The 26,426-nt window shown below is 34.0% G+C and overlaps 2 protein-coding genes across 4 annotated transcripts; both read right to left on the bottom strand.

Annotated features, from left to right (window-relative positions):
• Positions 1–1,626: 1,626 nt before the first annotated feature.
• Positions 1,627–9,327, bottom strand: LOC102803222 (uncharacterized). Of its 3 annotated transcripts, XR_014928175.1 has the most exons (8): positions 9,194–9,327; positions 8,943–8,995; positions 7,794–7,868; positions 7,210–7,314; positions 6,981–7,100; positions 6,294–6,393; positions 6,046–6,166; positions 5,847–5,860 (listed from the first exon to the last, which is right to left on the bottom strand). XR_014928175.1 is itself a non-coding variant. In XM_085495500.1 (6 exons), exons 2-6 carry the CDS (start codon positions 5,741–5,743, stop codon positions 1,752–1,754), a joined length of 900 nt encoding a protein of 299 aa, XP_085351626.1. In that variant the 5' UTR covers positions 5,744–5,860; positions 6,046–6,963; the 3' UTR covers positions 1,627–1,751. The 3 variants fall into 3 exon arrangements, 1 of the variants encoding a protein (XP_085351626.1); XR_014928174.1 differs by having other exon boundaries at positions 5,843–5,860; positions 6,046–6,393; XM_085495500.1 differs by lacking the exons at positions 6,981–7,100; positions 7,210–7,314; positions 7,794–7,868; positions 8,943–8,995; positions 9,194–9,327 and adding exons at positions 1,627–1,891; positions 2,050–2,193; positions 2,284–2,682; positions 5,295–5,423 and having other exon boundaries at positions 5,656–5,860; positions 6,046–6,963.
• A 1,880-nt stretch (positions 9,328–11,207) lies between these two features.
• On the bottom strand, positions 11,208–21,527 carry LOC102808837 (uncharacterized). The gene is made up of 15 exons (XM_085495568.1): positions 21,346–21,527; positions 21,060–21,112; positions 19,792–19,866; positions 19,149–19,253; positions 18,902–19,021; positions 18,224–18,320; positions 17,957–18,096; positions 17,494–17,707; positions 15,773–15,901; positions 15,486–15,684; positions 14,078–14,190; positions 13,847–13,972; positions 13,243–13,641; positions 13,009–13,152; positions 11,208–12,849 (listed from the first exon to the last, which is right to left on the bottom strand). The coding sequence occupies exons 1-15, from the start codon at positions 21,404–21,406 to the stop codon at positions 12,413–12,415; spliced, it is 2,412 nt and encodes an 803-aa protein (XP_085351694.1). The 5' UTR covers positions 21,407–21,527; the 3' UTR covers positions 11,208–12,412.
• Positions 21,528–26,426: the final 4,899 nt, after the last annotated feature.

Below are 26,426 nucleotides of genomic sequence, written 5' to 3'. Positions count from 1 at the left end.
CACAGCACTTTGTTGTGCTGTTTGAATAAAAAAAACGAAACAGTAAGAATGTGTTTTGTTGAATACATAAATTGGTCAGCCTAATCTTGTTTTTAATAGTGGCTGTGCAATCTATATATCGAAGTGTTCACAGTTGAAAATACTGGTAAATAAACAAAGCTAACAAATTGCACATGCGTAATGATGATGTCAAAGCAACTCAGGGGCATTTAGCTCACAGAGATGCTCAGCGAAAATGCTACTGTCGACTTACGGCGACTATAATCCAGCCTGTACAACACCTTGCATATTATTAATTAGCTTTAAAGCAGAAACACACATTGCCAACCACTTTGCCGTTCGAGTTGTGATTAAGTTTACAAATGTGACAACACTTTTACATCCAAAGGCTGTCATGGTAGAATTGTGTCCTCTGAATAGAGCTGTTTGTTGGTCATACCACAATTGCAAACTTTAGTTTACCCTACATATCATGGCAGTTAAATATACCATTCTGCTCTCCATGTGATTGAAACATTAAAACAAATCAATATAGACATTCGCATTTGATTGGCGTTATTAAGCGATAATAAATTTATTTATTTTGTATACATATTGTATATTTTTATCTTGCAAGCATAATTATTATTTCTTGAGGTGTGCGCATTGCAGATTATGTTCGGAGGTGTGGTCGTTTATCTTAACAATTTTTGTGTGAATGCAGTATGTATACTAGCGTTACATAATGCAGGTAGTTGTGGCAAAGGGTAAAATCATTCTCCCAAGTACGAACACTCCACCACCGGATGTTATATAGTACAGTTGGATGCATTTGTCATAGTATCACAGTGTCCCACAGACACAAAGACATTATGTGTTATTAAACTCGTACGTTTTCTAAATCAAGAAATGGCGACTTAACAGAATTTGTAAACGTTGCATGCATATAACCAATGAAGCAACTACTCATGATTTAAAAAAATCTTTTGTTCATTTTTTACAATCAAATAACGAATGACATCATCAAATTTGATGAAGCTTTAACAAATTAGTTGAGGCATCATTGGAAACGTTTACTCAGTCGACTATCTCATACCAAACTAGCATTTTATAACCAGCTGGCTTTCCTAAACTTTCAACCAAGATATCTCTTTCAAAACAAAGCAGATTACACATATATGTGATCTTACAAGCCTTCATACAAATTCTAATTGTAGAGTGAAACCTAAAATTCCATATGCATGCAACTCAATTGTAGTTATATTTATTATGATTTTGCGGATGGGGTAATTACACCCACGTTTATTAGTTGTAAATTCAAACCATATTCTCAATACAACACAAAATGCAAATATTTAAACAAAATTTAACAGAATAATAAACACATATTCTTACAATATTATATACAAATCTCAAATTTTGACACATTGATGATATACACATATATGGAATGTTGAGATCATCATGTTATGTTGACATACATTAACACTCACACTATTTCTAGGTCTATTCCCTCACACTCATCGTCATTAGGAAGTCTAAGATACAATTTACGATGACATATGCGATTTACTATTCTTGACAAAAAGCCGAATCGTTGTTGTAAATCTTGTTCTTGATGTTTTCTTGACATTCCGCAAATTAATCTTTTTCTCTTTTTCAGACCCATTTCTGTGCCACGTAAGATACTGTACAGAGTGTAAAATGGATTTCAGCGTAGCAGACAATTCGTCAACCATGTGTGTCACGTCTTCGAACATTATAGGAATCAGTTAATGGCGTAATCCAAACAATTCAAATTTAGCTTGATCAACTTCATAATTGCACAATTCACTTCTGACAAACTCTGGAGATAATATCAATATCGTCCGTCGACTATTCTTAATCGCGTAAAGTATATTGTCAACGATAGCTGAAATATGCAAATAAGTATAAAGGTAAGTACAATCCATTTATTCAGATGTATATACCCTTTTAAAATATTATGTTTCATTGATGCGGAAAGCGTGACACTATTTTTTAATATGGATTTGAATGATTATCATTAGGCAAAGTCTGCTGTTTACTTACGTATTCCAGGAGTGAAATCTCTATGATGAATATTTATTTTATAATCATTATTTTCCTCTAATTCGTGCAATAATTCTTTATATACAAATGTTTCATCTTCCGTACCCCCTTTAACAGCTACAAATGCATCCCATTCCTTATTATCTGTAAAACAAATCTACTAATGATGACGTTGAACGGAGGACGTTAAATTATACACCATTCATCAAAATATAAGACTAAGTATGTACTCACCATCGTCTTTAGACCTACCAAATAGTAATGGATACATTAGTCTATTCTTTCTGTATCGGAGACACACAACAAACCCAAAAGTAACTAACACTACCAATAAGAGTGAAATCACAATTGATGATACAATAACAGTTTTCGTTGTTTCAATATTGACCGCTTTCACATTTACACTGAATCTACATATGGCCGTATTTCCATGAATATCTACTGCTGTGTACAATATGTTGTGTATTCCTATGATAAATTCATCGCGTGCTTGATGGTTTGATGTCAGATTCAACAGTCCCGAATTGTCATTGACTTCAACCTTTGGCCACGTGACTTCAGTAGACGATGACCCTTCATCTAATAATGCCGTGATGTTGTGCGGACAAAACACAAATTCCGGTGCTCCTACATCTGATAATGACAACAAATAAAGGGGTTAGATAGTGCATGGACCTGTGATTATGTAAGTTATGTTCTAATGCGTTTGTTTTGTGTGAACACAAAATCAATCCAATATTTGCTCTAACCAGTAAATTCTTTGGTTTTGTTATCGGAATGTTGTATTAAACTTTCGTTGCTTTCAGCGAATCAAACATTTCACCAACGTTACTCAGTCGTGCAATCTTTGTACACTTCACCATATATGTCAACCACATTACATTCATATGTTCCAGCATGTTGGTCAGCAACCGAGAAAAAATCTACTCCAAATCTGTTGCGAATTGGAGCAAGCATTAAAAGCCATCAGCAAAAGTTATCACACTACACAAAATTCAAAAATATTGAAGATCATAAAAAGCTGTTTTAATTTCCCAATAGCAAGAACAGTACATTCATTGGCCCTAACCATTGTTATGAAGGCATGCACAACATAAGTTTGTTTATGGTTGGAGAATAACAACCGATGTAATGACGTGCAAACCGTTCATAAAGTATTTTATGGATGTTAGTCAGAAATTCATTAGATTAGTACAGTTTCAAAAAGGCACATTTGATTAAATGACACACAGAATAAAACGTATCACCCGCATAATTAGCGTATTTCTAGACAGGATACGTCGTTTGACGACACACACTAACGATCTCTGATTGCCCGGCACTTCCGGGTTTATATATGATCTAATAACCAAGGAACTACTAGTAGTTCTATTAAACAATTTATACAAATATTCCGAACGTATACCTAGACTAAGGCGGCAGAGCTAAGATTCACTGTCTGATTTACAATGTCAGTTTACAAAATATGTCACAGGTATGAGGTCAAGATAATGCCGTTTACAGGTTATGAACAGTATTAAGCACATTCCAGTTCGTCGCTATTGTTCTAACAATCTGACAGGGTCGATTTTGTTTTACTAGGCAAGTATTATTTCTAAGTTTCAATCATTCCCTGTTTCTCAAAAATACCCCGGAGTGAGAGGTCTGAACTTTCACGTGAACGTTGTGATTAGCACAGCGTTCTCTTCCTTATTTAAAAAAAAGTCATTGATTGTTAAATGACGTTATACAAATTTGCTATTGTACAGTATGTCTCCCTCTGTAGTTGGGATTTGGTAAGGTGGCTATTTTTAGCACCGGGGAAAATCGGAGAAAGTGGCGGATCACAGCATGTCCTGCTGGTGTTTTGATGCACTTGCATGGATTATAGCAGTCGAATGAGCTACACTAAGCGAAGTTTAGGTTGTTGTTTGTTGGAGTCTAATATTGTTACGAATTGCTAACTGTTTGCGATGTTTGTTTAAGGTCATTGCTTTGTATACATGTGAGTCTTTACGCTTTACGATCTACTGCGTGTAATTCCATGTATTTCTAAGATGCGTTGTGATATCTTTACCCTTTGTGAGGTAGTCGGTAACTGTGATGATAGTTATATTATTGCACTTCGTATATTGATCGATTACGTGAAATGTATTGTTTACTTATGTGCTTTATTTCTCTGTGTACTTTTCAGTCAATCGTTTCTAAGTGGTGGAAAGGAATAAGTCAAGTTTATGTTCGGACATTTGTTTCTTGTGTTTTTGGAGAGGGCATTGACACTCCCAATAATCCAACAAGGAACCGAGCTATAGACTTTAGTAATTGTTTGCGTCCTACATTGATCTAAGATTTTCAGGTCCATTTGAATGCATGCAATATATACTGAATAATCTAATTAGGTGTTCAGCTACAGTGGCGGATCCAGAGGGGGGCCAGGGGGCCATGCCCCCCCCCCAGACGCATGACGATTCATATCATCTGGATTACGCATAGCTTCATATTACTTCATATCTTAAGCAAAGCTCCCCCCCAATACATTTTGCTGGATCCGCCACTGCTCAGCTACCGTAAGCAATATGTAGTATATTATGAATGAATCAGGCGTGGTTTCTACATATAATTTACCCACTGTCCTTCATTGTCCTTCATTACAAAAGGAGCAACATACATGCACTGTAATGCACAATCCACAGTGGGCAACATCTAAACTTAGCTGGCAGCACAAAAATACTAGGTACGGCTAGAATCGAGACCCCAAAAAGGCAATTAACTACCGTCAGCATTCACGTGGGCGTACTTCAACTATCAGTAGAGATTATTTTCTGCATTTTATGAATACGTTTTACAATCAAGTCACAATCTACTTAATAACAAAAGGTTTAAAGTATCAAACTAACGGCCAGAACCATGGGTGACATGACCAAGAGTGGTATAATTTTAATAGATATACAGGATAATATCGTTCTCTTCAATCTTACTTGTACCATTCATTCCAGATGTGCATTCGTGTATCATTAATGAAGTTCACAGTATTCATTGCTAGAGTATTGCCATTGTGATACAAGCCTTTTTTCATAAATATCAGAGGCGTTGAGGTGGTTCAAATCGCAGGTGAATGATAAGTCTCGACCCACATAAGAGTAGAATGTAGGTGCAGTGAACACTACACTAGGGGTAACTACAATGATACATATGTCTGTTAAAACAATATATTCGACAGTATTTCTTTAAAAATACATAATCTTTTATTATACATAAATTCATACCTATATCACAGGCTATTCCTTTCCATCCAGTGGTACATTTGCACGCACCATTGAAGATATGGCATGTTGCTCCGTTCTGGCAATAACACTCATATTGACAATTACCGCCAAATTTCCCTTCAGGGCAGCCTGTAACAACACATGACAGACTAGCAAAATATGCAGCTCAAACATATGCAACAAGAGTATAGTAGTATTTATTGTGTTACGATATGTACATTACGCAATGTGACTATTATTATTACTATTATATAAACTCAACGCATTCTGTTTAGTTATTATACTTCTGAATAAAGTAAAGTTAATAAATCCAAGGCTGTTAACACATATTCTTGTAAATTAATAAAAAATGGATACTCACCTAATACATCTATATCATAAAATGCATGCACAGTTGCCAAGTGGAAATTTGGAATAATGTCAGGGATATTCATGAAGGAGCACTCCATTCCTTTGTCTACTTTATCAGAAGTAAAGTGAATAAAAACAGTTCGAATGACATGTTCAACTCTCGAATATTCAATTATCACATCGTCATTACTTGTAGCATCATTGCTAAAAGAACCCTGCAATTTGATTAAATATAATTCAATGTACATTAAATAATGTTCATATATGTGTTGTGACTAGTTTACTAATAATCATGAATGTAAATACTAATTTCATTATAATAACAACATTATAATATAATTCATATGAACGAAGCTCACTGCAAGTCAAAATCATTTAAAAAAGATATATCGATACTTACATTATCAAGTGATCACCACGATCATTACAACCGCCTTGTAATTTATTATCAGATAGCACTTGCTTGAATAGATCAATTTCTATATGACTAAACATTACATTCACTAAAACTGTCAATCGACCTTAAAATAAATTAGTCAATAAATTTAATCTTTAAATCTCAAGACATTTTGCATGAAAAAAACTGCTGATAATAATACACATGTTTATATGTTATGAGCTGTACTATATATAAGTAAAGTTACATACATTCACTGTTGTCCATTTGACCATTATAAACTATTTTAGAAGGTTCGTACGGTGGCGACACGTGGCTTGTATGCATTCATTTCTAATTCTAAAAGGGGGGCTATAAAAAAGGTCAATACAATGTATATTATTATGTATTAGTTAATCAACACAACTTTATTTGTATTTGGGAAAAATCATTTACTGTATTTTTGTAATTGTTGCAGTCCAAATATAAATTGTGCTATTGTAGTTGTTAATTTATTGCCAATTACAAAACTGTATTTGTAAATTCGAACTGTTTTTGTGTGACGGTGTTACTGGGCTAGTAAGCTCTCAGTTTGATTATTTACTTAATTTATTATTTAACAATAGTTCCACCAAGATCTTAAAATTGTGATGCAACTATTATAAATCTGTGATCGATTTGTTTCTAGTACTTGTGGATACCACAAACACATTTGTGAATGATGTAGATACAAAGTACTGTTGAGTGTACGATTAATATGTATATTGTATAAATATCTTGATTGTTGAATGGCAATGTAATTCAAATATGGAGCAAAAACAGACCTAAACAAAAACTATTGAAGAGTGTGTCGCCAAGCAAAGCTTATTGAAGACATATTGACTGATAAGCAGAATAATGATGACATTCGCTAGTATATTAATCACAATCAGTGATTCACCTTCTCATTTGTGACTTACCAGGTCATATTCTCCTCTGACTTGCAGATCCTTAAACTCACACCTTTCATTATATACTGCTGGCCAATCAGCCTCATTTTCGACAATATCAGTCAGGACACCATATTTAGTTATATTTGTCTGATATAAACAATATATCGAGTGTAAAAGCAGATTGGCATCAGAATATAACAGTTCTAATAAACCTGTTACAATTCATAAAATATGTATTATAGTAAAATTTACTTACGGAATCCCATTGCAAAGAGAGTATATACTCATGTCTATCATCGTAGTTAATACATTTTGAGAGAGATATTTTCTGCATGTGTGTGTCACATATGAAATGGCCATTCTGAAATGTAAAATCGAAATGTATGTAGTACTGAACACTGCACCGAACTCATTTATGCCACAATGCACATGAGTTGTAATCACTTTAGCGTCATGACAATACAACGCACGTTATGTCTTAACATTTTCTGAATAACAAATCTTATTTGTAGAGTAGGATTGTTGTCATAGCGATCAAGGGAGACTATGTTTTTACATTAAGACTTAAATGAGTAATGTGTCATTGCCCAATGAATCAAAAACGGAGACGAACGTGCCAATTCGCGTTTGGTTTGGTAAATTGGTATTAAAAAATGGTATTTACACATACTGATGTATTTGAAATCTAAATGTTATTGTTATGTTAATATAAATCATAACTAAATATTCAATATCACACCGATTAATCCACATTTCATCTTTAATTAATGTTGAAAATGTTATCTGAATTCTCTGAAATATAAAGTAACTAAAAAAAAGTTATTAGTTATAAATACTTACCTTGTTTCCACTTCGAATAATAAAGTTCGTTACCTCACCACTAAGGTTAAATACCGAGCTACCCGGAATTAAATTCTAAAGAAATGCAAATGCAAGTAATACATCAAATTAAAATTTGGAAAAACATTTAATTATCATAAAATTATCTTACACTCATTTACTTAACACAATTTAGTAAGATAATTGTTTGTATTGTCCCCTTCCCCGTTGATATTAACTAATCTATATTTGATTATGTATCTGGGAGTGAGCAATTACACTTTCTATGATCTCATAATCGTAAAACTTCAATGAATAGTGGAGTGAGGAAACAATTCTTGATCGCATTACATTAATACTAATATTGTTTTATGATTTATTGTGACAATATACCATTAAAACCAACATTAATGTTAGCTTTGATTTATTTTTCAATCAAATGTAAATATATTATATACACGCGCCTCTGATAATCCAATACTACATCAACGTGAACAATGGGTACACCTACTCTCCCACGTAAATACTGGGTCAGACATTTTGCATATTGAAAACACGAATAATTATTTGTATCACTGTAATGGAAATATGCCATTCATATAATTTTGATGTAAAGTAGCCATATTACATCCGTTATGAAAATAAATGAATGTACAGAAATGTCGAAAAGACTAGTATTGAATCCAGATGATTTTATCGACCCACCCACACCGTCACATTTTATAGAGGAATGTTTCAAAATAATCACTCATGTTGACCCATTACACTGCACAATATAATGCTAATTGTATAGAGCATTATGTATGTATTCATATGACACTCTGCCCTTGTTTTGTTTATACGAACCTTTTCATACCAAATGTTCATCATTAACATTACTTATTTGTATTCTGTAAAACTAAAAAACGCTAATTTTTGAATAATTTAATAATCCATGTTGTGTGGGATTTAGTCGATAAACATGTATTGGAAATTTTCTCATAACGACTGTTAAAATATAATACAAACTGTAAATAGCAGTTTGTGAACATTTCAGACACACATAAAGGCAAAATAAACATAAGTTTCAATTTGACAAGCTATCGTATTCAAAGTGACGTAACGTAACAGCACAAGTCGATATGTATGTACTTTATAGATGTTTAAAATAAATTGATACTATGAACTCACCTCAGATATGTGTATTCTGTAATGAATGGTTGAACGGTTAGTGTCTAGGTAGCCTGTAGGAAACGAACACCATATTACACTACGTATTATGTGTTGATTAACTGTGAACCCAGCAGCATAAATGATGTAAATGTAGTATGAATGTGAAAAAATCTTATTTGCCTTTCATAGTACGTCGTGGAGTGAAGCTACATGCACTTTACCATGTGATTGTACGATACCAAACAATAAAAATGATATTTGTCCATTACCTTCCAGATTGCCATGGCACAAATACATAAAGAAACAGAACACGCCAAAGAAAACATCATTTCCACTGATTCCAAATTACCTTGTTGAAGCGACGCGACATCAGCCGTGTATGGCTGACAAGAAAGAGGAAATATAATAAAATAATCATGTGATCTGATGCGTAAGTAAAAAGCCTTATAAATGGGAGCCACGCTGGTCATGCTCATTGCATTTAGTCTATTGTCTGAAGTAACAGGGGAAATCCCTCGGAAATTCCCCTACATCTACCAGTGTATATATTTAGAAGCATTTCGGGTGGGAAGTTTGATTGCGTCACGTCACGTGATTACGTATATTGTCAACAGGGTCTTACGTAAATGATTTCCTGCGTATCAGCAGCAGCAGTCATTATGAGAAGTGATTATTATATGTTATTAGCGCCACCAATGCCGTGGATGCAAGTGTGTGTGTTAATTTCGTGCGTGCATGTTTTTAGTATTTTTTAAACAAATCTGTAATTTAATGTATAAACTAATATGCGGGTATTAAATGTATCGAGTTCTAATAGGTGTTAGATTAAAAAAACGAGAAATATATGAAAATATACAATATGTAGTGACCTTTGTGTTCACCTTTCAAAGACAAAACATTAACGGACGGTGGCCGTCGTGCCACCAATGCGTGAGACATGGGACTCGTATAAACACAGTTGGTGACTTCGGCTGTTGTACAGCGCAACCAGAAAAAACTGAAACCAACAATTTCTTTTGTGATTGGAAGGTAACGAAGGTGTCACCGACGTAATTGCTTACATGTCGCATCCAGGTCAAATTACGTACTCTTGAATTCATTAACGCATTGGATTATGGGGTAATCAATGTATAACAACACAAATTTCGCATATGCGTGGCGCGACAACGTATTTAATGTATCATTTATTTTCTGTTTTGACTAGTTTAAGAACCAACGATATAATTAAAATCATAATTTAACATATTTCAGTGCTACACTATCGGAGGTTGCAATTGAGCACTGCGTACGTGAGCAAAATATTTTTCTATTTAACGGCGTTAACATGTTTTCTGCAGTCTAAAGTCAATAATGTTTCTTAAGGTGGGTTAGTACCCAAAGGCGATTGAGCATGTGCGTTACAAGAAATACGTGGAAAAAGGGTCACAGTTAAAATCAACAAACTAGCGTTAAGAAAACAACCATTTTCAGCCAAAGGGGAAACAAATATAATAAAATATTTTTATGAGGCTGATATTGCAATAACATTCAACCATTAAATGAGACTTTTTAATTTAACGAAGGAAATGTGTTTGAACATCCATTGAAGAATAATGTGTTTGCAATGGAATTATTGGGGCATAATTTCATAGAGAAGAATACAGCTATATGCGGTGGCCGGAAGTGATGCAATTTATGTGGACATGGTTTTAAGGTACGAGAAGGGGGATAGCATCGCATTGTGAAAGCTAAGGTTCATTATCACTGCTAACATAACTTGGTCAATGTCATGTAAATATGCTGCAAATGGTCATGCTACAATGGTCATAACGATTTTAACTTGGTTGAGAAATATGCGCTGAATGTGTCCAAACGCCTAAGAACAAATTTATACATTTGGACTCATTTCTTTCCAGACTGCTGACAGGTGCAATCTGGATAAACAGTATTATTGAACACTATATTTATTTCATTAAATGGTTGGTTTGGTTATTCATCTGCCCTGTAAAGCGTGCTCTCTATCAACGACGTTCATCTATGATATAACAAGTTCTAGTACACAATAACACTGAAGTGGGGTCATGCATTATTTATGCTAGAATAATTGAGTGTTAATGGCCCATACCGCAATTGCAAACTGTAGTTTACCCTACATATCATGGTAGTTATATATACCACTCTGCTCTCTATATGTTTGAAAAGTTAAAGAAATGCAATATGGACATTGCGCTTTGGGTTGACGTTGTTAAACAAATATTTAATGCTTGACGCTCCGACATATGGAATGTTATAATAAATACGGAATTATTTGTACATATATTGTATATTTTTTTTATTTCAATAGCAGTATTATTATTGCTTGAGGTTTATACATTTCCAGACTATATTATAAGGTGTGGTCGTTTACCTTTAACAATTTCTGTGAGAATGCAGTGTATATACGGGCGTTAAATGATGTAAGCACACTATATACTTATTGTGGATATATTTAGATAGAGCACCCAGTGGGCCTATTGTCGAGATCTTGTATATATTCGAGAATTACAGATACCAGTAAATATGCTAGTTTTATGAAACACAATAAGAAACAATGGAGAACAATGTAGAGAGCACTAACGATTTTACTACCACTGGACTAACATTCTTGAAACACATTATTATCATGGAGTTTACATGGAAATAATTTGAAGAGTTACTTGTGTATGTACTTGTGTATTTTAAAATACATAAAACTAAAGATATATATGAGAGTCAACAAAACAAATATTGAGGCACAAGGTTTACCATAAAGTCACATTTCAGAAGCAAACAAGCTGATATATTGCAGTCGCAAGCTTAGCCTAAATCTAGCCTATCGTTATCCACACAGACAGACTTGACCAAACAGTACTATCTGGTTGCATTATTAGTCTGTTATATAGTACAGTTGCATATATCATAATAGCATTATGTTCCACAGAGACAACAACATGTTATTATACTCAAACGTTTTCTAAATAAAGAAATGACGACTTAACTAAATTTGCAAAAGTTGCAGGGCTGTCACATTTGTTGAAAGCTTTAACAAATTATCCACGGCATCATTGGAAATGTTTACCCAGTCGACTACTCATACCAAACTACCATTTTATAACCAGCTGGCTTCTCTAAACTTTCAACCAAGATATCTCTTTCAAAACAAAACAGATTACACATATAGGTGATCTTCCGAGCTTTCATACAAATTCTAATTGTGGAGTGAAACCTAAAATTTGATATGCATGTGACTCAATTATGGTTATATTTATTATAATTTTGCAGATGGGGTAATTACCTCCTCGTTTATTATTTGCAAATTCACACTTTATTCTGAATACAACACAAAATGCAAACGTTTAAACAAAATTTAACAGAATAAACACATATTTTTACAATATTATATAAAATTCTTAAATGTTGACGACACATTGATGCTATACACATACATGGAATGTTGAGATCATCATGTTATGTATGACATACATTAACACTCACATTATTTCTAGGTCTATTTCCTCACACCCATTGTCATTAGAAAGCCTGAGATACAGTTTACGATGAAATATGCGATTTACTATACTTGATATAAAGCCGAGTCGTTGTTGTAAATGTTGTTTCTGATTATTTCGTGGCATTGCCCTAATTAATCTTTTCCAAAACTCCTTTTTCTCATTTTCAGACCCATTTCTGGGCCATATGAGATAGTTTATAGAGTCTAAAATCGATTTCAACGTAGCAGACATTCCGCCACCCATGTGGGTCACGTCTTCGAACATTATAGGAATCAGTTTATGACGTAATCCGAACATTTCAAATTTAGCTTGATCAACTTCATAATTGCACCATTCACTTCGGACAAACTCTGGAGATAATATCAATATCGTCCGTCGACTGTTCTTAATCGCGTAAAGTATATTGTCAACGATAGCTGAAATATGCAAATAAGTATAAAGGTAAGTACAATCCATTTATACGGATGTATATACCCTTTTAAAATATTATGTTTTTGTAGATGCGGAAAGCGTGACTATATGTATTAATATGTATTTGAATGATTATCATGAGACAAAGTATGCCATTTACTTACGTATTCCAGCAATGAAATCTCTATGATGAATATTTACTTTATAATCATTATTTTCCTCTAATTCGTACAATAATTCTTTATATACAAATGTTTCATCTTCCGTACCCCCTCTAACAGCTACAAATGCATCCCATTCCTTATCATCTGTAAAACAAATCTACTAATGATGACGTTGATCGGAGGACATTAAATAATACACTGTTCATCTAAATATAGGACTAAGTATGTACTCACCATCGTCATCAGATCTACCAAATATTAACGGGTACATTAGTCTATTCTTTCTGTATCGGAGACACACAACAAAACTAAAAGTAACTAACACTACCAATAAGAGTGAAATCACAATTGATGATACAATAACAGTTTTCTTTGTTCCAATATTGGCAGCCCGCACATTTACACTGAATCTACACAAGGCAGTATTTCCATGATTATCTACTGCTGTGTACAATATGTTGTGTACTCCTATGATAAATTTATCGCGTGCTTGATGGTTTGATGTCAGATTAAACAGTCCTGAATTGTCATTGACTTCAACCTTTGGCCACGTGACTTCAGTAGACGATGACCCTTCATCTAATAATGCCGTAATGTTGTGCGGGCAAAAATCAAACTCCGGTGCCCCTACATCTGCATATTGACAACAAATAAAGGGGTTAGATAGTTCATGAACCTGTGATTAAGTAAGTTATGTTCTAATGCGTTTGTTTCGTGCGAACACAAAACCAATCCAATATTTGCTCTACAACAGTAAAATCTTTGGTTTTGTTATCGGAATGTTGTATTAAACTTTCAGCGAATTAAATTTCCTCCAATGTTACTTAAACTCACATACCTTCTGTGCAGTATGTTCCATTCCATCCCTGGCTACAAATACAACCATCTTTACGACTACAGTTACTATTATTTTCACAATTACAAGTTTTATCACATGTTGCACCCCAACGATTATTTTCGCATCCTAAAAATAAAATGTGTAATTCGTGATTCGCATCATGTTAAGTATGAATCTTATATCAGGCACTATAAGACCTCTATTCAGCCCGAAACTGAAAAAATGTTTTACCTGTCACTATCAGAGTCGTGTAATCTTTGTACACTTCACCATATATGTCAACTACATTACATTCATATATTCCAGCGTCTTGGTCAGCAACAGAGTAAATTTCTACTCCAAATCTGTAGCGAATTGGAGCAAACATAAAAACAATCAGCGAAAGTTAGCACACTACACAAGATTGAATAATAATGAAGATCATAAAAAGCTGTTTTAATTTCCCAATAGCAAGGATAGTACATTCATTGGTCCTGAATCTTGTTATTAGATAATCTACCATATAAAAGCATGAACAACATAAGATTGTATATGGCTGTGATAATAGCAACCGATGTAATGACGTACACACCGTTCATAAAGTGTTTTCAGGATTTAAGCCAGAAATTCATTAGATCAGTACTGTTTAAAAATGGCAAATTTTATTAAATGACACACAGAATAAAACGTATTAACCGCGTAATTAGTGTATCTCTAGAGAGGATATGTCGTTCAACGACACACACTAACGATCTATGATTGCCCTGACCTTCCGGTTTATATATGGTTTGATAACTATGGATTGTGGAAAGTTATTCATGGCTCATATGTATTTATGTTTTTGGAATTAGTCCTCTAAAACAATTCATACAAATATTACGAACGTGTACATTGATTGAAGCTGCAGAACCAGGATTCAATGTCTGATTTACAATGTCAGTTTATAAAATATGCCACTGGTATTTAGTCAAGATAACGTCGTTTGCAGGTTATGCACAGTAATGAGCACATTCCGGTTCGGCGCTATTGTTCTAATAGTCTGATAGGGTCGATTTTATTTTACTAGGAAAGTATTATTTCTTAGTTTCAACCATTGCCTATTTCTCAACAATACCCAGGAGTGAGCGTTCTAAAATGTTTTACTTTCACGTGAACGTTGTGAACAGCACAGCGTTATCTTCACTATTTAAAAAATAATTATTGATCGAAGATTTTCAGATTCATGTGAATGCATGCAATATACTGAATAATCTTAGCAGGTGTTTAGCTTTTCAAAGCAATATGCAGTATATAATGTATGAATCAGGCGTGGTTTCTACATATAATTTACCCACTGTCCTTCATTGTCCTTCATTACAAAGGGAGTTACGCAACATACGTGCAATGTGACACATAATCCACGGTAGGCATGCAAAACACTTGAATCTTGCTGGAAGTACAGAATTACTTGTCCAGGTACGGCTAGAATCGACACCACAAACTGGCCATTAACTACGGTTAGCATTCACGTGTGCGTACTCTAACTATCAGTTATCTGTAGATATTATTATCTGTATTTTATGAATACGTTTTACAATCAATTCACAATATACTTAATAACAAAACGTTTACCAACGGCCAGAATAATGGGTCAAGACAATATCGTTATCGTCAATCTTACCTTTCATATTCATTCCAGATATAAATTCTTGTATCATTATTGAAAGTCACTGTATTTTTTGCTAGAATATTAGCATTGTGATGAAAGCTTCTTTCATAAATATCAGAGGCGTTCAGGTGGTTGAAATCGCAGACGAATGATAAGTCTCGGCCAACATAAGAGTAGAATGTAGGTGCAGTGAACACTACACTAGGGGTAACTACAATGAAACACATGTCTGGTAAAACAATATATTCGACAGTATTTCTTTAAAAATACATAATCCTTAATTATACATAAATTCATACCTATATCACAGGCTATTCCTTTCCATCCAGTGGTACATTTGCATGCACCATTGAAGATATGGCATGTTGCTCCGTTCTGGCAATAACACTCATATTGGCAATTTCCGCCAAATTTCCCTTCAGGGCAACCTGTAACAACACATGACAGAATAGCAAAATATGCAGCACAGTCATGTGCAACATGAGTATAGTAGTATTTCTTGTGATTTGTACAATACTGTGACAAGTTGTCACTTATTTTGGGTGTTATTTGTTATTGTCTAGTCATTTGTGTATGTAGGTTATAGTACTGTAAAAGTAACTTAATTGAATAAACTCATCACATAATATACTTAATATTGCTGAGTCTGTTGTTTAGTAACTAGTGTACAGGTGTACATAAATCAGGTCATAGTTTAATTTGCAGTTGTGCTGGTATGCGAGTGTGAATTGGTATGCACTTACAGGTGGGTGTATGGAAGTTTACTAGAGTAGGCTGAAGTGATGAATAGAACTGATTTTGTGATGCAAAGTAGGTCAGCGTGCTTGGTAATTCTGCAGTGTGATGTGGTCAGTTGTCCAGGAGTGAGCTTCTTCTGCAATTCTACTCCCGGTGACTCGTAATTTTACTATCAACTGGCAAGGCGTTCAGGCTTTAAACTGGTGTACGTCAGTGGTGACTTCGCTGTATTAGGTCAGCCAATTATATAGAGTAGAGGTCTGTCACATTGCAGCTTGGGGATATTCCTGAGACTTGGAGATTCCAACTTTTGGTGAGGGAGATGGACATGACGCCAGCACATAGAAACTGTAAGTTGAGAATTCAGTTTAATCGTTTCTTGGTAGTTCATTCACTTGTATTTGGTACGGTAGCCCGATTAAATACATCCATATTACGTTTCTTTAGTTGTGTTTAGAACGGCAGGTATTTTGGAATGTACTTGTCCCTTTTCCCAGATGACCTGTTAGTGGTGAGCCGTCGTAACGCATGGAGCATGGAGCGCAGTCTGAGTGAAAGGCTGTGAAGTGGAATTCTGGATTGTGTGGAGTGAAGTAAAAGTGTCGAGCAAGTGAACGTTTGAACTTAGCGGACATTAGGACAGTCTGAACTTGTTATTGTGTGACGTGTTCATTAGGTCTAACCGGTTGTATTAACAACTTATAATACCAGTTCTTAATTTACTGCCTGTACTTATAACGTGTATGCTTTACGCATTATTGTAATTTTGATGAGCGTGTAGTCTAGTTTGTCTTATAATTGTAAGCCGTTTTATGGATTGTGACATGTATTAATGTAACTAGTAATATTTCCATTAGCATCATCCCGTTGTGTATAGAAATCACTACTAACTTAATAAAACGTACTAATTCTGTATCTGCTAGTTATTTATATTGCATGTGCGGCTTGCATGACAATTGGCGAGCGTGCTAGGATAAATAGTATAGTCTCATTGTCAACAAACCCTAAGCGCGTATTTTAACGAACTGTTTTAAATACACAAACCGGCCACAGAAATGCGAAGGCAATTCAAAGATAATTTTTACAGAATTCTGAATGATAAGAAGATACATATCAAAAAATGCTACGATATGTACAATGCACAATATGACTCTAAAATAGTATTACTATTATATGAACTCAACACTTGTTTACTTATTATATAATTTAGAATAAAGTAAAGTTAATAAATCCCAGGGTGTTAATACATATGCTTGTTAATTGATAAGAAATGGAATCTCACCTAACACATCTATATCATAAAATGCATGCACAGTTGTCAAGTGGAATTTTGGGATAACGTCAGGGATATTTGTGAAATAGCACTCCATTCCTTTGTCTACTTTATCAGAAGTAAAGTGACTAAAAACAATTCGAAAGGCATTTTCAACACTCGAATATTCAATTGTCACATCGCCATTACTTGTAGCATTTGTAGCATCATTGCTAAAAGAACCCTGAAATTTGATTAAATATAATTCAATGTACATTAAATATACGATTTCATCTTTAAGAAACGTCAAATACGGAAAATGTTTTTCATATCATTTCAATCTGCGATAATGTTCATATGTGTTGTGAATAGTTTACTAATAATCACGAATGTAAATACTAATTTCATTATAATAACATTATCATATAATTCATATGAACGAAGCTCACTGCACAAAGTCACAATCATTTAAAAAAGATATATCGATACTTACATTATCAATTGTCGGTTTAATATAAAAGTGATCACCACCACATTTACAACCGCCTTGTAATTTATGGTCAGATAGCACTTGCTTGAATAGATCAAGTTCTAAATCGTTATACAGTAGATTCACGACAACTGTCAATCGACCTTAAAATAAATTAGTCGATAAATGTAATCTTTAATTCTCAAGACATTTTGCATGAAAAAAACTGTCGATAATAATACACATGTTTATATGTTATGAGCTGTACTATATACAAGTAAAGTTACATACATTCACTGTTGTCCATTTGACCATGAACAACTATATTAGGAGGTTTATCCGGTGCGACTCGTGGCTTGTATGAATTTCTAATTCTGAATGGGAAAGGCTATACAAAGGTCAGTACAATGTATATTGTTATGTATTAGTTAATCAACACAACTTTATTTGTTTTTGGGAAAAAGATCATTTACAGTATTTTTGTAATTATTGCCGTTCAAATATAAATTGTGCTATTGTAGTTTTCAATTTATTGCCAATTACAAAACTGTATTTGTAAATTCGATGTTACTGGGCCAGTAACCTCTCAGCTTGATTATTCACTTAATTTATTATTTAACAACAGTTCCAACAAGATCTTAAAATTATGATGCAACTATTATAAATCTGTGATCGATTTGTTTCCAGTACTTGTGGATACCACAAACACATGATGTAATGATGTAGATACAAAGTACTGTTGAGTGAACGAGTAATAGTTGTATTGTATATCTGAGATCTTGATAGTTCAATGGCAGATCAAAAATGTTATTCAAATATGGAGCAAAAACAGACTTAGACAAAAACTTTTGAAGAGTGTGTCGCCAAGCAAAGCTTATTGAAGACATATTGACTGATAAGCAGAATAATGATGACGTTCGCTAGTATATTAATCACAATCGGTGATTCAGCTTCTCATTTGCGACTTACCAGGTCATGTTCTCCCCTGACTTGCAGATCCTTAAACTCACAACTTTCATTATATACTGGAGGCCAATCAGCCTCATTTTCGACTATAACAGTCAGGACACCATATTTAGTTATATTTTCCTGATATAAACAATATGTCGAGTGTAATAACAGATTAACGTTATTGCGGAACAAACTTGTTACAATTTGTATAATGTATTCACGTGTAGTCGTCTTTCATGGATGTATTATAGTAAAATTTACTTACTGAATCCCATTGCAAAGTGAGTATATACTCGTGCCTATCATCGTAGTTAAGAAATGTTGAGAGAGATATTTTCTGCATGTGTGTGTCACAAATGAAATGGCCATTCTGAAATGTAAAATCGAAATGTATGTAGTGCTGAACACTGCACCGAACTCGTTTATCTCACAATGCACATGAGTTGTGATCACTTTGACGTCATGACAATACAATACAACACACGTTAAGTCTTAACTTTTTCTGGATAACAAATGCTATTTGTAGGGTAGGATTGTTGTCAGAGCGATCACATTCACTGCGTATTCTGTCATTTCTCAAGGAAGAGTATGTGTTTACATTAAGACTTAAATTAGTGATGTGCCATTACCTAATTAGTAAAAAACGGAGACGAACGTGCAAAATTTGCGCTTGGTTGGGAAAATGAGAATTAAAAATTGTGTTTACACATACTGATGTATTTGAAACCAAAATGTTATTGTTATGTTAAAATGAATCATAACCAAATATTCAATATCACACCAGTTAATCCACATTTCATCTATAATTAATGTTTAAAATGTTATCTGAAAAGCAGCGCTAAAATCATGAGTTCTCTGAAATATGATATAACTAAAAGTTAAAGAATTGATCAGTTATAAATTCTTACCTCGTTTCCACTTCGAATAATAAAGTTCGTTACTTCACCACCAAGGTTAAATACCGAGCTACCCGGAAGTAAATTCTAAAGAAATACAAATGCAAGTAACAAATGATATCAAAGTTATGAAACACATTTAATTTCATAAAATTATCTTACACTCATTTACTTACCACAATTTATTAAGATAACATTTTGTATATTTCCCCATCCCCGTTGTTCTATATTAATTGTCTTTTGATTGAAGTATTAGGGTTATTAATTACACTTTGTATGACCTCATATCATGAAACGTCAATGGATAGTGGAGTGAGGAAACAATTCTCGATCACATTATATTAATACTAATATTGTTATCTCATTTATTGTGACAACATATCATTAAAATCAACATTAATGATTGCTTTGATTTTAAACGTAGGTATTTTAAACGTAAATATATTATATATTATTATGAAGAATTGATACATCTACACTCCCATTTAAATACTGGGTTAGGTATTTTGCATTATAAAAAAAACACGAATAATGATTTTTACCACTTTAATGGAAATATGATTTATATACTTTTGATGCAAAAGTAGCCATATTATATCCACTATGGAAATAAATGAATATACAGAAATGTCGAAAAGACTAGTATTGGATCCAAATGATAGTACCGATCCCCAGCTCAGACCCACCCCACACCGCCCTATTTATTTTGTACAGGGATGTTTTAAAATAATCAACCCAATAAACTGACCCATTACACTGTACAATGTAATGCTAATGATATAGAGCATTAAGTATGTATTTTTATGATACCTCAGCCCTGTTTTGTTTTATACGAATTGAAAATACTGGCGTTTTATTCCAAATGTTTATCATTAACATTACTTATTTGTATTCTGTAAAACTAAAAAGACACAGATTTTTGAATACGTTAATAATCCATGTTGTGTAAAATTTAGTCGATAAACATGATGTTAAATTTTCTTGTTTTCTTCAAAATGTGCTGTAAATACTCACATAGGACTCTTACAGGTGATTTAGACATCGTTTAAACTATTTTGTCTAAAATATTACTATTCAATTGTTTACAAAAATGTTCAATCAATTAAATTAAAAAAGCGAAAATTTACGAGTCTATGCATATTAATAATATGCGATATCAATTACTGTAAATTCAATTCAGACACGCACAAAAGCAAAATAAACATGACGTAATTACATCAATATTACGTAATAAAACAAGTCGATATATTTGTACTTTATAGATGTTACTATGAACTCACCTCAGATATGTGTATTCTGTAATATATGGTTGAATAGTTAGTGTCTAGGTAACCTATAGGAAACAAACACTACATTACACTACGTATTTTGTGTTGATTAACTGTGAACACAGCAGTTTAAATGACGTACATGTAGTTTAAATGCAATACCAGACGTAGTGCTTATGGAATGAGACAAAATCTGATTCGCCTTTCACAGCAGATCGTCGAGTGTAGCTACATGTGCCATGTTATTGTACGATGCCAAACATCAACAATGATATGTTTAAAACTATTTGTTCATTACCTTCCAGATTGCCATGACACAAATAAATAAAGGTACAGAAACACGCCAAAGAAAACATCATCTTCACTGATTCCAAATTACTTTGTTGAAGCGATGCCACATAGACACATCAGCAATACATAGCTGTCACGGAAGGGAAAGTAGTAAAATAATCATGTGATCTGATGCGAGAATGAAAAGCCTTGTGAATGTCAGCCTCTCTGGGCATGCGCATTGCACATAGTCCAAGGTCTGAAGTTATAGGGGGAATCCCCTGGAAATCCCCCTACATCGACCAGTGCATGTATTTAGAATCATTTCAGTTGGGAATTTTGATTGCGTCACGTTACGTGATTGCAGATTTTGTCAACAAGATCTTCTGTAAATGTTTCCCTGCGTATCAGCCGCAGCGCAGCTGTTCTTAAACGCGATTATTAGATGGTAATAGCGATATTATCGGCATGGATACATGTTTTATTTATACCCGGAAGTGGTGTCCTAATTTCTAGCGTGCATGGTTTTGGAACTTGTTTAAGCCTCTGGCTTTTATGTTCACCTTTCAAAATCAAAACATTAAAGGTCGGTGGTCGTCGCGCCACGCATGCGTGAGACATGGGACTTATATAAACAATGTTGGCTACCCTAACAGTTGGCATACCAACGAAAGCAAAATTAGAAGTTACCAAGCTTTATCTAGGCAATTTCTTTAGTGATTGTAAGGTATCGAAGAAGTCACCGGCGTCATTACTTGCACAATGCACCCAGGTCAAATGTCGTAATCGTGATTTTCATTAACGCATTGGATTATGGAAAAATCAAACACAGATTTCGTATATGCGTGACGCAACACCCACTGCCTTTTAAGTTTGGCGTATTTAATGTAGCACTTTTTTCATAAAAAAATACTTGTTTATAACTAAGGTTACATGAAGGGGATACCCACAGTAGCATGTCCCTGTTTTCTAAGGTATATGGTTTACCCTACATATCATGGCAGTTACATATACCACTCTGCTCTCCATGCGATTGAAACATTAACACAAATCAATATAGCCATTGCGCATTTGATTGGCGTTATTAAGTAATACTAAATTTATTTATTTTGTATACATATTGTATATTTGTATATCTCGCAAGCATAATTATTATTTCTTGAGGTGTATGCATTGCAGAATATGTTCGGAAGTGTGGTCGTTTAACTTTAACAATTTCATGTGTGAATGCAATATGTATACGAGCGTTACATAATGTAAGTACACTATTTAGAGTTACTATGATATGGTATTGGCGACATATTTTAAAATACATGAAACCTTACTAAAAATATATTTGCGAGTCCAACAAATAACGAGGCAAATAACGAGGCTACATTTCAGAAGCAAACTAACTTATGTATTACCACAATTATAATATATATAATATATATAAAAGTACGGGTTCTATATTATAACAAATACATTCGAACTGAATGCTGTAGTCGTAAGCTTAGCCTAAATCTAGCCTATCGTTATCCACACAGAAGTTATCAAACAGTACTATCTGGTTGTATTATTAGTTTGTTATATAGTGATTTTTTTATTTACGGTAAGTAAAACGAAATTACATTAACGGGTGTGACTGATAACTTTTACTATGAAAACCTTAGCATCCCGTTGGCAGGCCATTCACACTGGTTCTCGCGACAAGAGGTTACGACCCTCCTCCCTGACAAATGCTAAGGAAAACTGAAAAATATATATAAATATTGACATAAAATATTGTCCACCTATGCGGATCAGTTGGTGCAGGATTTTTACGACCGTATACCCTTACTGACGTCAACGAAACTTATTATGTGGGAGGTTGGCACCCAAGGCTGACAAGTACTTCACCTTGCCCAAGGGTGACCTGAAGGTAGTTATGGCAAAGGGTAACCTCATTCTCCCAAGTACAAAAAACTCTACAACCGGGGCATATAGTACAGATGGATGCATTTATCATAATATCATAGTGTCCCACAGAGACAAAGACATTATGTGTTATTATACTCGTACGTTTTCTAAATCAAGAAATGGCGACTTAACAGAATTTGTAAAAGTTGCATGGCTGTTAAACATATAACCAATGAGGCAACTACTCAAGATTTAAAAAAAATCTTTTGTTCATTTTTTTACAATCACATAACGAATGATATCTTCACATTTGTTGAAGCTTTCACAAATTAGTTGAGGCATCATTGGAAATGTTTACTCAGTCGACTCTCATACCAAACTACCATTTTATAACCAGCTGGTTTCCCTAAACTTTCAACCAAGATATCTCTTTCAAAACAAAGCAGATTACACATGTAGGTGATCTTACAAGCCTTCATACAAATTCTAATTGTGGAGTGAAACCTAAAATGTCATATGCATGTGACTCAATTATGGTTATATTTATTATAATTTAGCAGATGGGGTAATTACACCCACGTTTATTATTTGCAAATTCACACTTTACTCTGAATACAACACAAAACGCAAATATTTAAACAACATTTAACAGAATAACACATATTCTTACAGTATTAAATACAATTCTCAAATTTTGACGACACACACATGGAATGTTGAGATCATCATAATGTATGACATACATTAACACTCACATTATTTTTTAGGTCTATTTCCTCACACTCATTGTCATTAGGAAGCCTGAGATAAAGTTTATGATGACATATGCGATTTACTATACTTGATATAAAGCCGAGACGTTGTTGTAAATCTTGTTTTTGATGTTTTTGTGGCATTGCGCTAATTAATTTTTTCCAAAACACTTTTTGCTCTTTTTCAGACCCATTTCTGTGCCACGTAAGATAGTGTATAGATTTTAAAATGGATTTCAACGTAGCAGACATTTCGTCACCCATGACCCATGCACTACCTTCCAAGGGAAGCTCTATTATAGTGACGTCATTTAACCAAGTCATTTTCGATCTCAAGAAAAGTACGATTTAGCGACCAAATCGGGAAAATAACTTCAAACAACTAATTTTTGTCGTTATTTTTGCGTAAGTGTTAATGCTGTCGATGGATAATAGTTCCGATTGCGTGGTATGAAGAAATGATGTTCTTTTGTCGGTTTTCACTTGCGAAGACATTTGGCGTCGCACGTTTGTGTTACATAAGCCTATGGAAAAAATCTTTTCCGTGTCTATAATTTCAATTCCCAAAATAATAACCAAATGTATCACGAATGACAAAATACCGTCTCACGTCTCAGTCAAAAAAGACTGACACAAGAAGAGCTATGGACCCACAGCTACCCCCAAACGTGAATAACACATAAATACATAAAAAATAGGATATATTTAACTCGTGGAAACCCTCTATATGACAATAAATTTACATCAATTACTGGCTCCACTCTGAAATTAAACTTCTTATAACGATATACTGAAAGTAGGGCTATTTTATCTATCCTACCAATCAGCCGGCCACAGAATTTCACTTTTGAAAAGTGGTTTGTTTAGTTCCCGCAATCACATTGTGGAAAGCTAGCTATGATTTTATTCAACAAATCACAGACCTCCTTCTATAGCGCACCTGATGACGTCACCGGGCAGAGTCAGGTCGCAAATACACTCAAACGATCGGCCAAAACGCGGCTTTTCGGTAAGTTTATCATTGTCAAATTCAACGAAAGTCGTTTTTTATTTTTATGTTTATATTGTGGCTTGATTGGTTCCATTTTAGCTCGTTATTTCGGGAGTGACGATTTATTATCTACCGGTTAGACCGAACACCGGTATCTGTTTCCAGTCGCTTGCCCTGGAGACGGGTGATGTTTTATTGACGATCGGGCCAGAGTCGTCTACGGTATTGAAGCCGTAGCTGTAAATATTCAATATACTTTATACAATAACTCTTTATTAAAGTAATTGAGCTGATTTGGAATGAAATAAAATATTGTTTATTTGAAACTCATCGCAATTCATCAGGAAATATTGTTTGCTCCAATATTCTGGGTCGATGCTGTGGGCCGGCGACCGTTATCAATTTAAAATCAGTTTGCATTGTTTACTATAGCTGTATACAAGGTTCTAATAATTACGATTTACTTATGTTTTGCTTCCATTCTAGATAATTATGCTCAGTGTTTGATTGAAGCGATGACTGAATAAAGGAAACTTGGCTGGCGAAGATGCATCAGGAAGTGTACACATTTGCTGGAAGTGAACAAAATATTCAATGTAATGACAACAATTGTAAAATCCTGTTGAATCTCTTTTGTAAAAAAATGAAATACTAGTAATTTTCTATTAATGGTTTATTCAAGTGGGCAAAATATATCGCTACACTGAAAAGTAAGCAACCGACAGCCTGTATAAAAGGGGGCTGTGATTGGCTGTTATTTACGCAAGATTTGAACGGTATTTACATAGGCAATGGGTCAGATCCTTGTTGGCTTTCGCAATTAGCAAAACTTCAAAAAATAAATACTAGATCAAAATAGAATAAATTTACAAAAAAAGGCCACAATTAGGATCATATGTTAATCAGACTGGGTCGTTGACTATAATAGATGCCCCAAACAGGTCATTCACTATGGTTAGCATTCACATAAGTGTACTTTAACTATCAGTTATCTGCAGATATTACTTTGTAAATACGTTTTAAAACCTATTTACAATCTACTTAATAACAACCATTTTACAGTATTAAACCAACAGCAAGAATAAAGGGTCACTTGACCACGAGTGGTAATCAATCTTACCTGTCATAGTCATTCCAGATACGAATTAGTGTATCATTATTAAAATTCAAAGTATTCTTTGCTAGAATATTGCCATTGCGAAGCAAGCTTCTTTCATAAATATCAGAGGCGTTCAGGTGTTTGAAATCGCAGACGAACGATAAGTCTCGGCCGACATAAGAGTAGAATGTAGGTGCATTGAACGCTACACTAGGTGCAACTACAATAAAGACACATGTCTGGTAAAACAATATATTCGACAGTATTTCTTTAAAAATACATAATCTTTAATTATACATAAATTCATACCTATATCACAGGCTATTCCTTTCCATCCAGTAGTACATTTGCATGCACCGTTGAAGATATGGCATGTTGCTCCGTTCTGA

Source organism: Saccoglossus kowalevskii, chromosome 22 (assembly GCF_978046115.1).
Source record: "Saccoglossus kowalevskii chromosome 22, keSacKowa6.1, whole genome shotgun sequence".
In the NCBI taxonomy this organism is placed as follows: Eukaryota; Metazoa; Hemichordata; class Enteropneusta; family Harrimaniidae; genus Saccoglossus; species Saccoglossus kowalevskii.
This window is presented reverse-complemented; position numbering and strand designations above follow the sequence as displayed.

Coding starts and splice junctions, on each gene's coding strand:
- LOC102803222 (XM_085495500.1), bottom strand. CDS start 5,743: ATGGAGTGCTCCTTCATGAATATCCCTGACATTATTCCAAATTTCCAC. Junction 5,424..5,655: donor TTATGATATAGATGTATTAG/GTGAGTATCCAT, acceptor GTGTTGTTACAG/GCTGCCCTGAAGGGAAATTT. Junction 2,683..5,294: donor AGGAATAGCCTGTGATATAG/GTATGAATTTAT, acceptor TGTCATTATCAG/ATGTAGGAGCACCGGAATTT.
- LOC102808837 (XM_085495568.1), bottom strand. CDS start 21,406: ATGATGTTTTCTTTGGCGTGTTTCTGTACCTTTATTTATTTGTGTCAT. Junction 15,685..15,772: donor AGGAATAGCCTGTGATATAG/GTATGAATTTAT, acceptor GTTTCATTGTAG/TTACCCCTAGTGTAGTGTTC. Junction 13,642..13,846: donor TGGAACATACTGCACAGAAG/GTATGTGAGTTT, acceptor GTCAATATGCAG/ATGTAGGGGCACCGGAGTTT.